Source organism: Salminus brasiliensis, chromosome 14 (assembly GCF_030463535.1).
Source record: "Salminus brasiliensis chromosome 14, fSalBra1.hap2, whole genome shotgun sequence".
Taxonomy (NCBI): domain Eukaryota; kingdom Metazoa; phylum Chordata; class Actinopteri; order Characiformes; family Bryconidae; genus Salminus; species Salminus brasiliensis.
This window is the reverse complement of record NC_132891.1, coordinates 28,810,112-28,826,788: the sequence shown is the minus strand read 5'-3', so window position 1 is coordinate 28,826,788 and position 16,677 is coordinate 28,810,112. Positions and strand designations below refer to the sequence as shown.

The window sequence follows — 16,677 nt, the reverse complement described above, 5'->3', positions numbered from 1 at the left end:
GTTTACACACACACACATGAAACACACGCAGCGTGGTCGAAAAATCGGGAAAAAGTTTATTCTGACCTGTTGGTGTGCGCAACAACTGCGAGACAACGTTTAAGATTATACAGAGGACTTTTATTTAGAAAAATATACACATTTTTAATTAATTACATACAATTTTATATACATATATATTTTATATTTGGTTTAATTTTTTTTTTAAATTACAGCCAATAATTCACTAGTTAATATATAAGCGTGCTCGCAGACCGGATGATCCTATACTCAGTAATGAAGGAAAACAGTATGCAGCACTGTGGTGTGTTAGAAAACCCTCAGTACTCTTTTCTGCCTCGTTCAAAGTTTCAAGAATAAAGCTCGGCCGATTTAGATCTGTAGGTGCACTAATCATCATAATCATCCTTCTTCAGAGACCTCAGCGCCTTCCTCATCTGCACATCAGCCTTATTACTCGTCCTTTCACGCCTGCTAAAAGGAGCTCGCTTTGAAGGGATTTAGACGGAGCGTTTGACTCGCCTGTCAATCAGCAGCGTCTGGTCACGCCCACCGGCCAGCGCTCCACCTATAAAGCCCGGAGCTCAGCCTAAGCTTCTTCACTCGAGTTGTGATCATGCCTGCCTCCGCTACTGGATTCGGGAACTTCTTCCTGGACAGGACTTTGCCCTTGGCTGCGGGCTACCAGCCCCTGCTGCCCGGACATTTCTCTGCCGTGGGCGGCTACAGCTTCATCCCGCTGCCTCACCCCGGACACATGGCGCACATGGTGGGTTTACTCAGCTGATCTGGAGTCTATACGGGGTTACTGTACAACTCGGGGTTAGCTTAAAGCTAGTCTGAAACTAAAATGTAGAACATATTTTGTAGTTTTAATGAAAAAAAAGTAGCTTTAAAGATAAATTTGCATTGATTTAATTGCTTTCTGTCTTTTAATTAGTAGATGTTTTTTCCTATAGTTAAAATGGGGTAAAATGACTATACGGCTATAGTCCTGTGTGTAATTCTGATGAATTCCTGCTTTATATCAATACTAACTCTCATCTTTTATCATTTTAGGCTGGTTCGTATGACCTGAAGGCTGCTGCTTCGTACCCCCAGGCTCTCCTGGCACGGGCTGCCCCGTACTACCCTCCATACCGCCCTGCAGTGGCTCCTCATGACCCCAGCCGGGCAGCTAAAGTGGCCAGCCGAGAGAGCACAGGCGCCCTGAAGGCCTGGCTGAGCGAGCACCTGAAGAACCCATATCCCACCAAAGGCGAGAAGATCATGCTGGCCATCGTGACCAAAATGAGCCTGACCCAGGTGTCCACATGGTTTGCCAACGCCAGAAGGAGACTCAAGAAGGAGAACAGAGTCAGTTGGGCGTGCAAGGGCAAGAGCGACGAGGAAGAGGAGGAGGGAGAGAGTGAGGAAGAGGGTATCTCCTCACAGAAGGAACCATGTTCTGAAGATGAAGTTGAAGAGGAGCCTCAGGTTGTGGATGTGGAGGGTGACTGTGTTGGAGATGTAGAAGGTTCCAAGCCAGAGGAACCGAGCCAGAGGGACACTTCCAGCATTGTGGCTGATAAGAAGGAGGAGGAGGAGTGTGTGTCGCCCAGCGAGCAGTGTAAAGACAGCGTCGATGTCCAGAAACCCAAAATCTGGTCTCTGGCAGAGACGGCGACCTCAGAGCCAGTGGCAAAGCCCACTGAGGTCAAAGTGTATCCCAGCCATGGGCCAGACTTTGGCCAGTGGTGGGCAAACTGGGCATCAAGGAGCGGCTATTTACCCACTGGTTACTCCGCACAGGACTTTCTTCAACAGAATCGGTTACATTGTTAATCCACAAGACTGATTTTTTTTTTTTGCACTTTGAGCCGTCAATCATTCGACGAATGGATACAAACTGTGCTGGTCATGAAGTTTACAGAGACTTTTTCATCCAAATGCCTGGTTTTGAAAACTAAAGAAGTTGGATATGTGTGTAAATAGTTGTAAATTCTATTTTGTTGTACACAGTGTAAATTATAAATGCTTTTACATGAGTATGTTGAATTATTTTTGCTAAAATAAAACACTTGAAATATAAACAAAACGACTGCTGGTCATCCTGGTGCACAAGCTGCAACATCCTGGCTATATTATTTAATACTATTGTCATGAAATTTGGTGTTGTAAAGAATTTCACAGTTTCTTTTCATTCACTATATATTTTTATTACCTTTTATAATCAGTATTATCATGTGACTAGAGTGTGTGAATTATTTAGCAATTATTTTCCTACAGTGTAGACTTTTAGATTTTATTGTGGGTATAAAGTTTTCTGATGGCTAGAAAAAATGCAGGCTCCTATAACAATGGGGGGGGGGGGGGGGGGGGGCATTAAAAATGCTAAAGAATGCCTGAGGAAGAATTCATAGGTTTTTAATGTTGAGCAAAGTGCCTTTAAAGTGTTCTATCCACCTTTTGAGGATTTCAGCTGTCGTGTTATCTGGGAAACCCCTGCCATTAAGGGATTTGCATATCTAGCACTGATCTGTTAAAACAATGCAGGCCAGTGCGGATTAAAGAGCACAAACTGCTCTGTCTTGCGGGGTGATAATTAACACTATTATCTTGGTCAAATCCATCGGGCTGGTGACGATGTGACAGACCACTAAAGACCAGCAAGGACATAAATCCAGTTTTTCCTCAAGAGCAGCTTTTTATTTTCAAAGGTGAAGAGCCCACACACACATAGCCTTGGGGACAGAGAGGCTTTCTCACAATCGCAGGCCAGTGATGGTCCAAAATAAGATAAGTAGGCTTGTATTCAATCTGCATACAATTACACTTACATACTAACAAACACTTGTGTGCATATAGTTCTAAACGTGCAGTGTTTTGCAGCTCATTTTTGTTACTGACTCTCAGTCAGTTTGATTACTGGATAAATTAATGTAATGGTTGTTAAAAAAAACAAAGGGGTCCTCACACACATATGCACATCAACAGGATTAAGCCCCAGGAGGACAAAATTGTGTTTTTCTATCTCCCTTTACCAGTGTAAGGGAGGGGTGTAAAGGCAGGAGGGGGTGCTTGTGGTGAAAGGAGGCCCATCCCATGCTAGTTATTCAGGTCTCTCCATGTAAATTCAAAGGTCTGTGGCCTGTTAATCCAGGGATAATGAGAAAACTCCTGGGTGCTAAAAAAGTGCGTCTGAAATGCACGGACCCCCTCGGCGCTCATCCACTACAAACACACTGGGACCAGTAATCCTTCTCTGCGGCCTGCTACTTACAGGTGGCCCAAATGAAGTGTAATCCCAGTCTAAACATGACCGGCAGAGGGCCGGGGCCTTTTGTGGGCCACAACAAGGTGTCACACAATGGTGGGAAATTCTGGGGCGCAATATGTCGTAAGCGTGTCATGTTCGAGCCTGGCTGATCCTGACATATGCTCATATGCTTTATTCGATTTGCTGTCATTGAAGTGGCCACTCTAATAAATCGGTCTGACAGCTGGTTCGCCATTTATGCATATCGTGCCCTGCATTTAACAGAGACACGGCTTCTAAAAACCTGTTTAAATAAATGACGAAATTGAAACTGAAATTGAAGTTTCAGTTCCGCTTAATAAAAATCATATATACACCCGCATAGGTTTAATAATTCAGTGGTGCTGAAAGTTCCAAAATGTGGTTCATCTTGCCAAGGCCTTAATAAGGCCTTCTGGATGAAAAGCTTTATAATCAGAAGACACTTTTCCCACAGTGATCAGAGGTATGTTTAAAAGAGTTAAGCCAAGGCACTCAACTCCAAAAACACTGTACCAACTGTTAAACATGGTGGTGGTAGCACCATGCTTTCCATCTGTTTTGCTGGCAATAAAACTGGTACATTGCACAAAGTGGTTGGAATAATGAAGAAGGAGGATTACCTAAGAGCATAGCTTGAAGCCATCAGCGAGATGGTTGAAACTTGGACACAATTAGGTGCTCCAACAAGACAAAGGCCTCAAACACACATATTAAAGGTGGGTGTGGAATAGATAAAGAAGGCTAACATGTTTTTGAAATGGCCTTTTCAATGTCTTGACCTCAACCCTATTGAAAACACGTGGTCTGTGCTTTAAAGTCAAGAAACCAGCATATTTAAGTTAGCCTTACCAATGCTACCAAGATGAGGGGTCAAATGTCCAACCAGATTTCTACCAGAAGCTTGTCCATGGCTACCAAATGTGTCTGGGTAAGGTAAACTTGCTAAAGACATTCAACCAAATGTAAGGTGTGTTGTATACTGTTCTGGTGCCCCATAAAAAGAACAGTTCCAAGAAATTCCCAAATTCCCAAGAAAGATCTCAATATTGCCATGACTTTTATGACCATGAAGAGTTTATATAATGGTGTACTGTATGTGTGTAGGTGTTATATTTACATATGTGTATGCAGTATATCCTTGAATGATTTAATCACAAACTGGAAAAAATACATTTCTGTTGGACCTCTGGGGGAGGTGGTCAAAACATCCCCATCATATACAATGATCCAAATGCTACAATATGAAAAAACTATAAGGGCTTGAGCTGTTAACACCCACTCCAGTTCAATAGGGTGTTTCTAATAGACCAAGAGGGCAGTCAGACTTCACACATACAGCTTTTTCTGCCTTTTTTTTTATCCAGCAACAGCGCCCTCTAATGGACAGTCTACTTATTCCACACCTGCCCAACCCCAATACACATTAAAACCAAGTATCACACATACAACTATTTGTCAGTTGTCTCACTGTGGCAAAGCACAATACACATCACACAGAGAGGAAACAGACAACTTTACATCACCTTCAAAATACATCCACGTAACATGTTCTCACGTTTTTAATGGGATGGATTCATTCAGGAGTTCTCAATAAGAATCAGGACACAGTGCTTCTTTTTTCCTTTTTTATTACACACCTTTATTTTCTTACATTAAGACCTATTCTAACACATCAACACAGTAAACACAATTAAAAAGCACATATTTACAAAAAATGAAACAAAAGGAAACGGATTATATTACAAGAACATATAGAACCGTGCGAAATGCTTTGTTCAACAAAATGCAGCAAATCCAAAGAGTACCTGAAACGCACAAAGAACCAAACCTTTTTATGTTTAATTTTAACGTATTCTACTGTTATTCAGTGTTTTTATAGGCAAATCCATACTTATTGCTGAGATACATCTTAACAGCCTAACAGTAGTCCTGGGACACATTCATCATAATTTATCTTTTAAATGATTTCATTTGTTTAATATATTATGGACCTTGTTTTGGCATATTCAGTCATTTCAGCCACATTATGGTTATTGGTTACAACTGAAAAACAGCAAACTAGAAAACTTTCACCTACACCTCCATCCTTTTTTTTTTTTAGCAAATCCACCATCATGTTCAACACCACTATCTTAGCCAAAAGACCAGCAGGGACATTCCAGTTTTTCTTCAAAAGCAGCTTCTAATTCTTATTTTTTTCCCAGAGAGCAACACCAACATTAGAAAAAGTCAAACACTGCCTTTGTTCATACATCCATTAAAGCTGGATACCACCTGTATACACAGACACTCTTCGGGTCAGGATGGGGGAAGGATGCAGAATGTTAGAACTAAACAAGGGAAAAATGAAAGCTACTGCTTTAAAAAAAGATATTCAACAAGATCCTAACCTAAGTAAACAGCACTGAGTGTTTGTCCAACTACCTTCTGAATATATTACTAATTAATTAGTTTTTCTCTTAGAAAAGAGTTCCCTTAGTAAACCCTTAGTCATTACTCTTTGCTGTAACTCTTCTGATGGATATGAACGTATGAATAAATGATAACAATAGACAAGACAAACTGTATTTAGGGAATGTGTACCAAAACGTTCGCACTGTAAATAGCTTTTAGCACTTTACACTGCCTAAAGCATTTGCACAGTACTGTATTTACAGAGTCTATATTACAAGAACACACATGAAAAAAGTAGTGCAACCACCGACATCAACGCTTGTTGATTCTTACTCAAAAATAAAGTGTCTAAAACACCTCCTCTAAGCCAAACGCATCAGCTCAAACTTAGAGTTGAATAAATAAATCAGACAGATCAGAAGCAGCAGTCAGAGGAATTGGCGAGCGTACTACAGACACACTGACCACAAATCACAATGAACTGAAAGTACAAAGAGTTACGTTAAGGGAATACTTAAGTGCTTTCAACCTACCACTGACGTCTGCTGGGTACAGTCACTTCAACATATTTCCCTGTACATAGTAAAAGCACAGAACACCTGCTGACTTAAATCCCACTTTATTAGTAATAAATGCCAAATGGGCAAGTGATTCTGTCTCATCTGTAATGAGTCATCAGGTTCTCTCTTTCTTCTCTAAGCATGTTCCATGGAAATCAGCTGCTGAACTGTACTTCTATTAGCACAGGCAAGTTGATTTTGGCACTCCCAACTGGCAACAAAGTAATGCACTTGAACACACACAAAGGTTCATCACGCCATCAACCTCATGCATTCTTTATAAGTGATCTGTGAAACTTTGCGCTGACAGATTGGTCTCAGGCTGGGAAAGAACAGAGATTTTACTGTGGTCCTGATCGATGGGCATTCCGTTTGCAGATAGGCCATACTTCATCTGGTCATCCTGTTTGGCTAGATCCTCAGTGTCCTCCTGGGGCACATTCACGTTTTGTTGGTCGCAGAGTGGCTCCTGTTCCACGGTCACCAACACGGCAGGTTGGGGGTTATTGTTGATGCCGTTGAACAAAACAGGACAGTGATGCTGTAACTAGAAAAACAACAGGGAGTACATAAGAAACTACAGATTCGAGTTTTGCTATGTAGAAGATGCCACAAAAGGAGTAAGAAAAGAAAAAAAGTCAGATTACCTTTTTCTCCAGACATACAGATCCAGTTTTGCCTAAAAATTTAAATTAAAGATGAATTTCTAATTAGCATATTACATAATTACATCTATTAGTTTTAAGCTCAGTTATAATATCCAACATCATGATGACATTAAATCAAGTGATATGACTTAACATTACAGCAATATGATAAAAGTCATAGTGTTGCAAGTTTAACTCTTTAAAGGTTTTTCCTCTTTGGTGTGACAGTTAACAAATACTTATTTAAAATAATAATTTAGAAAAAAATCTAGGTAATAATGTATAACAAATGAAACAAATAAAAGTTAATTACATAAATAAGAAAATTAAATCAGATACATGTCGTTTGCTCCCTAGTGGACTATTTGGGTATTGCATGCTCCAGAAAAAAAATACAGAAGTTTGACATAACTTGAGTGAAACTTTAAATAGTTTTGTGTTCTATATGTTTTTGTTTGTTTAAAATAACTATAAACAAACTAAGTAAACTTCTGAGTTTATCAAATATGATACATAATGATGGTTAAATACACTAACTTTTGTCTTTTAAATAATTGGTCAGAAGGTCAAATAAAAGAATTAGAATTTCCCAGCAATTATTTAATGGTTCAGGCTTTAAAGGGTTAAATGAAGTTTAAACCAGTTACATTGAGTCTGAAATGCATAATAGGCGAGCTAAGGCTGCATTCACACAGCAGGTAAAAGTGAAAAATATTGAATATGAATATGAAACATTATTATCACAGGCCACTTTTGGCAACATCATCAAAACACTATGGTTTCTATTTGCGTTTTCGTTTAACAGGACGTGCAATTGGGTTTGTGCAGATTTGGGCCACTTTTACCTGCCGTGTGAATGTAGTGATGCATACTGCGTGTGCCTTACCTCTTTTGTAGCAGCAGATCGCTGCAATCACAATCACTACAAAGATGATGACCAAGGCAGAAATCCCAATACCCAGTCTTAAATTAGAATGAGGCTCTGCAAGGCAAGCACAAGAAGCATTTCTTCAGTTACTATGAACGAGTGTTATCAAGTAGCAGCATCAAACAGAACCAAATTAAAGATAAATTAAGAGTAGAAGCTTGTTTACGAAAGAAAGGTCATTATTATTATTATTATTATTAATACAATTATTTACAATGGACACTTCAGCTAGATTCTTCTAAATTCATTTACAATTTGATTATTAACAATTATTTACACATCAACACCAAAAGCCTGGGCTATAAAACAGTAAGTACAGAAGTTAAACTTCGGCAAACATAATAAATCATATTAAAAGTTAAACATATTTTCCTTCAAATTGTCCTTCAATTTGGCAAAAATTTCATACTCTAAGAGCCTGTTTACACTAAATTACTATTTTAGTAGTCAAATAATCTATCATTTGTATCATGAATCACTCAAATACCAAACACCTTTTATATAGCTATCAGCTTATTAGCTTGAGGTTGTTTTATGCACTTGCTAATTAAATGAAGATGAATAGTTTATTTTAAAAAATACACGGTTTTAATAAACTCCAATATTTTTTCATGTCCAAATTTAAATCCAAGAATGTACAAAGTAGCAGCAATAACATATAACACCTAAATCAGTTTTCCCGTAATCAGTTTTCTTGTTATTTTTTAGATCAGTAAAATAGAAAAAAAGCAGATTTTATTTTCAGTTTGAAAGGATTTTGTGCTACCGCAACATTTGTCTTAGTGAATTTTATTTATTTTGACACAATATGTATTAAACTATGTGTGATGTAGTGCTTGCGTGAAGTGGTTGCCTCTCTTTTGCGCTTTTGCTTTTTTTTGTTCATTCCTTACAACAAGTCAGTGGAGCATCACAATGATTTTGAAGCTGCTATTTTAAGGCTAAAAATGCAGCCAAATGTTGCTTTAAATGACGAGATGGCTCTCTGACTACTTCTGAATTGAGTGATTCGATTGGAATCCAATTACAATCTGGAGGTGTTCATACCAGGCTTTTCATGTGGTCAAGTAAAATCTGAATGTAATCCGATCACCATAAACACATGTTAATACAAGATGTAAACAGGCTCCAAGATCCCACTCCCACCTAGTCATTTCATGTGACCAGTATCTGGATAGTCACTTGATTTTAACCACAGATACTTATACTGAGTCAAATTCGTCCCAGGTCAGTCAGAACAAAACATTCTTTAAAAACTATACTGAAGTTAGGCACAAAAGTGTTTACCCTGTTGCATCTTCCAGGCCTGCCAGACAGTACTACTGATAGTTCAGTTATTTTTATGTATAAATGCAATTTCTGACTGTCTAAACATAAAGGAAGTGATACTATGTGGGCGACCTGACAGCCATGTATGCTGTTTCCACACACTTCTCAATTTTCGTTTCCTAATAGTACACTGTACTTTCGCCAACAGTGCTTAACGCTGACGTGGGCTTACACTGTGAACTGTACATGGCCTAAAAATTCCCATTCAGAATTCCTTTGAACTGTACAGGTCTGTACTTACCGCATATTCTGTCAGAGGTAGAACTGCCTTTAACGGTTTCAAGGTGACCTTGTGTGCATCTACATTTTGGGAAACACCAGAGAGAAATACTCATATGAAGTGGAGTACATATGAAATTTAAGACCTAAGGCATACACACTATACAGGAAGATAACATACTCTTGTATAGACGGTATTATCTGAGGTTTAGCCGTCTATTGGTCTGTATACCAAGTCCTAAACATCTTGCCCACATTGGGAACTCTAGATCCAAGCTGTTTTTTTCTATAAGAAACAAATTAAAAAATCGCTACCCAGTGGTAAACAAAAATATCACAGAGTCAAAATATGAAGTGAAATGAAGTGTACTACCAAACTTTAACACTATTTTATTACACTATAACTACACAAGCTACTCAAACTGCAAGCAACCACTGCCAAGGAAACTTAACTACCACACTACCACGTTTGTCACCAGTTCACCAGTTGTGCGACCACTGCTGTACAACCTGCATGATGTTTTGGAGATGCTCTGACCTGCCTGTCGTCTAGGCAGACACAGTCACAGTTTGGCCGTGGTCAAAGTGGTCAAAGTTTGCTTGCCCATTTTTCCTGATTTTAACACATCAGCTTCAAGAATGGACTGTTTATTTGCTATCTAACATATCCACCCTGTGACAGATGCTACTGTAGATGAAGATAATCAGTGTTTTATACTTCACCTGTCAGTGCACAAAACAAATCTAGCTCAGACCTGGAGTTTCTAATGTGGCATGACACCGACTACAGTACATTGACACAACCTCTACTGAGGTCTACTGCTGTTGGAAGCAACCTTGGGTTTGAGAAAGCTGCTATACAAATGACAAGCCAATCATAATCATCCTTCTCTGATATTACATCATGCCTTCTGGAAATTACCTGAATGGAAAAAAAGTGTTCCTCTAAAATACTAAAAAGGTTTGTCAGTACATATGCAACACTACAGAAAAATAAGAAAAGAAAAAGCTAAAAGATTGGGTGCATACTCTGTCCATGGTGTGCAGTTGTTGGCTGAGGTTGCACTGGAAAATGTCCCTGGAGGACAAGATCCACATTTTATGTCGGTCTTCATGGTGCCTGTAAGGACAAATCACATCAGCATGACACTTGTACTGTAAGTAACACAGTTCCAAGAATGGGTCTCATTTGCAAATCTTCTTAAGATTTTTTTTATTTGGGATTAATTTTTTTTTGGAGACCAAAAGTCTAAACAAAAAGTCTACACAAATTAAAGCAGTGGTTCCCAATCCTGGTCCAGGAGTCCAAGATGACCCCTTGACCTGTACATTTTTGTGATTTCCTGCTCTACCACATTACCTTCAATTTAGGAAGAACTTGTTAATTAACTGATTATTGGGATCAGGTGTTTTGGGAGTAGGGTAAACAGAAAAATGTACAGGACAGGGTTGGGAAGCACCGAACTAAGGAAGATCTAAGTGACATTAAATGGTGGTTCATTGTTGGGGCAGGGCTAGCAGGAGCTCCTGATACAAAGACAGCTCATCTGGTTTGGGTTAAATAGGAACAGTAACAAAATTGACATTAGCATTCAGATAAGTAGGAAAGCCATCAGTGAACTGGGTTGGAAATTGTGGCTGAAAGTGCACATTCAGTGAGCGAGTATTCGTCAGGTGACTGAGAATGCAGAACCTGATAAGACGGTGTCACGAACAGTCTATCCACAGCGCATATCCACATAAAGAGGATATTAAGCTAGTAAGAGGTGTGTCAATCCTTGTTTACAAAGACAAACACAAGCACTGATCTACAGAGATGTGTGGGAAAAAGGAGCTGGTCAGATAAGCATATTCACATTTCAATGGAGAATCTCCATTCAGAATACTGTGTAGTCCAGGACTAGGCTTAATCCCTGTCAAGGAAACCAACTCTTACATGGTCGGTGAGCTTTTATGAATTTCATGTACGTATGAAAAGAGACTCCTGGTTCTGTATGACTCCTGGTTCTGGGCAATGTCTTCTATGAGCTTGAAGCCTAGAACCTCCTGTGAAGGGCAGACACTAGTACTGAGGGATAGGACTCAGTTAAGGGAAAGAGATTTGGTGGTGGTGGCATGGTAAAGCTACATCACTGGATACCGAAGTTACAGATGGAAGATTGGAAGAAGGAGAAGCTTCTAAGCATGGTATTTTCGCCCACCACTTCTCGGATAAAGGCTAGCATGTGCCAGCTAAAACATCACAGAACACCTGAGCACTGTTAAAGGACAACACTAACTGCCAGTGGAGTTGTGTCAGCCTACACATGCTTTGGCGGGCTACACACTGGATATGGGGATATAGACCACACTTATATTGCACAGCTTGGGATCCACCTCATTTGAAACTTGTATGTAGAAAATGTAACTTCAATGGCCAGAATTACAGAGTGCATTTTTTGCATGCACCACCTTACTCACACATTGCAGTACAAAACCTTACCCTTTTCCACAATCTTCTGTCCAGGTTGGCACACTTTGTTGGGCACACACGAAATGCATTCCTCACTGGAGCAATGATGGTCCGACATGCACAGACACGGTTGGCGTTCCATCTTACTTCGCTCAGAAGGAACGAGAAAATTTAGGTCTGGGTTAAAAAGAAAAAGTAAAGGAGAAATAGCGATGAAATGAAATGGTTCATTCAGCACAGCATCATTTGACAGTGTGAGCAAACTAGTAATATAAGCAATATGGCCAACAATGCTGACATTGCTAACAATGAATTCAAATAAACACCCACCAATTAGAAGTATGCATAATACATCATGCTAATTATGAGTGTCCATTCACTGTACACTAAAATAGACATACTTGCTCAAGGCTGGCTTGGAACAATGCAGCCCAACTGCAAATATTTTGGTCTGACTTGCACCGTCACCACCATCACATCACAGTGATTGCCAGTACTGTGCAAAAGTTACAAATAACATTAATACAAAACGTAGTGATTTAGCATGTGTCACTATGTCTATTTAGCCTTTTTGAGACCTGCCCTCATAACAGCCAAGTATTATTTATAGATATCATTACAACATCTGGTTTGGCTTGCGGGCCAAAAGTGTTATTACAAACCTCTATTCTATTCCACCAGCTAGACAGCTCCATCAGTTTGTACAGAGGTCACTGTAGTTACTGAGTAGTATGTCTTAGTGTGTAAGAAGCCTTGGAGTGTTAAGAGGTTAAATCAGGTGAGCTGGTGATGGCATCCAGGGCAACTAGTTCCAATCATATCCTTAAAATGTGGACTTCTTGTTACTTTTCAGTAGTATTTATATTCATGTGCATCTGTTCTAATGTGATATACACCTCTCCTGCTGACATAAATGGTCTGAAATAATGCGCTTATGTGCTTAAGACTTTTGCACAGTACTGTATACATAATACTGAGAGATGAGAGATGGCTTGATGACAGCAGTCCTCGTTGGCTTGGTGCTCTGTCGACACCAAGAGACACAAACTGGACTGTATAAAATATTACATCAAGATTAAAACATCAAATATGGGACCTGCCATGGTTCACAGAGCGCTGACCTTGATAGAGTCCATTGTGAAAACCTCCAGACTAACCAGGAGTCAAGGACTGTTTACTTACCTCTAGTGTCTAGATGCAGAACTCTAACTGTAACTCTCCTACCTGAGTAAACAGAGGTGCAAACTGAATCTATATTAGCTCAAACTTACTAATGTCACATATAGGTTGTCGTTGGCATTTGGTCTCCTTCGTGTAACCTGTCTGATATTCTCCCTCTTCACACTGCTGGCAGAATGGGTCATTGCAGTCTGTGTTTTGCTTCATCCGGGTCCCTGCAATACAGTCACAATGAGCAAAAATGATTTTTGTTCAAGAAAACCACTACTACACAAATAAAAACCATGAACCAGCTAAATAAGCTTTAATAATGACTTTTAATACTTTTGTTCAGGATATGGTTACTACATCAGTACATTTACATTTATATTTAAGACAAAAACAATTAAGGTAAGTTATATTTATTCAAATTACAAAAGTGCTTTACTGTTTACTCAGAAAATATCCTGCTGTTGAATGCAACATGGAACTAAATTTCACAAGTCCCACTTTAAGCTGTACGCCAATAGTTAGTCAGCAACATGCCTTGCTAAGCTTAGAGCAAGCTGATTGGCATCTGACTATGGCGAGTGCCCACCTGCTTCTTTCAAATCGGCAACAGTTTTCCGCTATTTGTCTTTGGCATGAATGGACTTAAGCTTTAAATGTAAATAGTCTAACTGGGACAAACTTAAACACTTCTCCTAATGCATAATTCTAGTTTTTTCTTAATGACCCTCGTTATTTTGTACTTTTATAACAAAGGAGCTGCTTTTCAGATTTGTAGCCAATTGTGACCTTTTTTTTTTACCAGCCCTACATAAACACATAGAATATACAGGTGTATCTTCACTTGTTTACATTTTACAGCCTAATAAACAACAGGCGGTACCACCTACCTATTTAGAGATATCTATAGGACACCAGGTGGGACAAACTGTAACTTGCATCAACTTGCAATGTTCAAATAAATAAATAAGAATAAATACAAAATAAGAATATTACAAATAAGAATAAATAAATAAATAAATAAATAATATAATATAATATAATATAATATAATGTATTTATTATACATAAATAAAGAAAAACCTCCAACACAAACACACTCACACTTGTTTACATTCATGAGCACCCCCCCAGCCTTTTCCAGCCTATGTCCATGATAATGGCTGTACAGGTAAGGGGAATTACAATATTGGATCATATCATACCTGGGCCACACATCTTACAGCACTCTCCATCCTTCATATAGTGTGTAGTCTCGTCACAGCAGTACACTACAACAGGCAAAACCTAACAGGAGGGGTTAATGAAAAGGGAAGGTTACCAAGAATTATCGACGACCCAAATAAAAACGGCTCGTCTGCCAGAGGAAAGTCCCCAAAACTCTCTGTCTCGCTTCTGTTTACATGATGCTTGTGGATGTGGCTCGCTTTAAAAAATGACTAAATAAGCTCATTTAATAAGCTGTAACAGTTTTTCTCCAATGTGTAATAAACAATACTCTGACATGGCTAGATTTACTTATACTGACTATTGGGCTTTTATTTTGAAAACGAAAGTGAAAGTTACCAAGGCAGAGGCTATTCTTATTTCTCGTTCTCATACAATTAACAGGAATCTGCGTCGACAGTGTTAATACTAAATACTCCCTATTTAATACAAACATTACATATAATTTTATAAGCAGCTTTGTCGTTAAAATGCAACGTTTAGCGTCTCCTCGCGTAGTTTAACTAGCTAGCTGCGTCTGCTGAGGACCAACACGCACATTCACAGAGGAGATATTCAGCGCTAGCTTTCCTTTACTTACCAGAAGAAGAGCGAAGACTGTCCGCATGTTTCCTCCTTTTAAGCTGCAGACTGAGAGCAAATAAGAAGAAAAGCAACACGGCTTGAAAGTCCTGAGTGTCTGTGAAGCCGAATGTTTTCAGTGCTTTAACGTTGGTTTTATGGACACGCCCCTGCTCCCCCCTTTCACCGCAGCACTGAAGGGGATTTCCTATCCCAGTCTAATGCAGACAGAAAACAACTACACCATTTCCCAGAAATACTCCCTATCCACTCTTTCTTCTGGTGCTCACCGGGCCCTGACGTCTGCTCACCACCGGCACTTCTGCCTGTATGAAATCTGTGGGAACGAGCTTCCCACCACCAACTCTGGACTCTGTAAAACGTGTCGCCCTACATTGAGGGCTGTGTTCAAACCCACACACTACTACTACTACTACTAGAGGTGGGCAACATAGACTAAACCATAACTATTGCTCTATTATATGCACACTGACACCCACCCAAACTCACTCACATCTTAATAACTGGAATGTAGAAATATCAGTGACATTTGCACTTAAGTACAGGGTAACCTGAAATGTATAACTTGAATTGAATAACAATGAGTATCTTATTACAGTGGCAATGAGGCGGCAAGTGAGCAGCCATTTCTTGAAGTTGATGTGTTGGAAGCAGGAAAATGGGCAAATGTTAAGATCTGAGCCACTTTAACAAGAACCAAGTTGTGACATCCAGATGACTGGGTCAGAGCATCTCCCAAATTGCCGGGTCTTGTGGGGTGTTCCCAGTATGAAGTTAACAGTAACAACCAAAAGTGGTTCAAGAAAGGACAACCTGTGAACCATCAACCATCAACAGGGTCATGGAGGCTTACTGATGGGTTCCATGGAGGCCACACTTTGCAACTTACAGGACTTAACCCCTTAAAAAGCCTATGGCCTGCCGGCGGGCCTGAAGTGTTATTACAAACTTCCCTTACCAAAGAATAGCCCCAGCAGTTTGCTCAGAAGTCCCTGTAGTTACTACGTAATATGCCGCAGTGCAGTTAAGGGGTTGAAGGATCCAGAGACAACAGGACACCTTTAGAGGTCTTGTGGAGTCCATGCTTCAAAAAGGCATAGCTGTTTTGGTGGCACAAACAGGTAAACATATTAACCTTATCTTGCCTTTAAACTAAGTTACTACCTATTTCGGATTAGATTTGACATATGTAACAAATTAATGCACTACTCATGGTGGTGTACTATTTCTAAGCGATTTTGGAGGAGGCCTAGGTTTTAGACGAGTCATTGAATTCAGTGAGGTGACGCCTACACCATTCTTTTCTGTCCATAGAAAAAAACACTATTCATTTTTTTTATTTGACATTTGTATCCCAACATATACCACTGTACTTACTTTCTTCCAAAACCCAAAGCTAAATAAGCAGAGAACCTTTTTTGTCAGAATCTGCTATTTAGAGGAGAGACCTCACCAGATACAGGTAAATGTTGCTTCTAAATAGCAGATTAAAATCTGATGTTAAAATCTGTTAAAAGAATATAAATAAACTAGACATAGAGGTGCAGATGAAGTTGTGTTTTGATCTGGACACAAATGTTGGTTAAAATCTCAGAGAGGATTACTCATCATTTCCTAAAAGCTCTATAGCAGTTAAGCAGTATAATAGTGTAGTAAAATAACCAGGTGAATCCCATCTCCTCTTTGGTGTTTTCAACTTTTTACACTCGCTAAAGCCATGATAAGTAGCTGTTAAGTTTCAAGAAGCAGTAGGAAATCCCCCAGCCTGATGAGGAAGTTCAAACAGGCTCTACGCACTAGCAGTTTTAGGGGCATACCTGAGTGGGCAAAATGGTTTCTACAGCCCACACAATAGATTACACTCTGTTCAGATTTTTTATAATTGCCTTCGA

At 39.4% G+C, this 16,677-nt stretch overlaps 2 protein-coding genes across 2 annotated transcripts; one reads left to right on the top strand and one right to left on the bottom strand.

Moving 5' to 3' along the window:
* The first annotated feature begins 616 nt into the window (after window positions 1-616).
* irx7 (iroquois homeobox 7) lies at window positions 617-1,927 on the top strand. Its single transcript, XM_072697236.1, has 2 exons — window positions 617-769; window positions 1,060-1,927. The coding sequence occupies exons 1-2, from the start codon at window positions 617-619 to the stop codon at window positions 1,822-1,824; spliced, it is 918 nt and encodes a 305-aa protein (XP_072553337.1). The 3' UTR covers window positions 1,825-1,927.
* A 2,970-nt stretch (window positions 1,928-4,897) lies between these two features.
* On the bottom strand, window positions 4,898-15,156 carry cd40 (CD40 molecule, TNF receptor superfamily member 5). Its single transcript, XM_072697295.1, has 9 exons — window positions 14,784-15,156; window positions 14,182-14,263; window positions 13,081-13,203; window positions 11,840-11,986; window positions 10,387-10,477; window positions 9,380-9,438; window positions 7,768-7,863; window positions 6,882-6,913; window positions 4,898-6,781 (listed from the first exon to the last, which is right to left on the bottom strand). Exons 1-9 carry the CDS (start codon window positions 14,808-14,810, stop codon window positions 6,512-6,514), a joined length of 927 nt encoding a protein of 308 aa, XP_072553396.1. The 5' UTR covers window positions 14,811-15,156; the 3' UTR covers window positions 4,898-6,511.
* Between the last annotated feature and the right edge of the window lie 1,521 nt (window positions 15,157-16,677).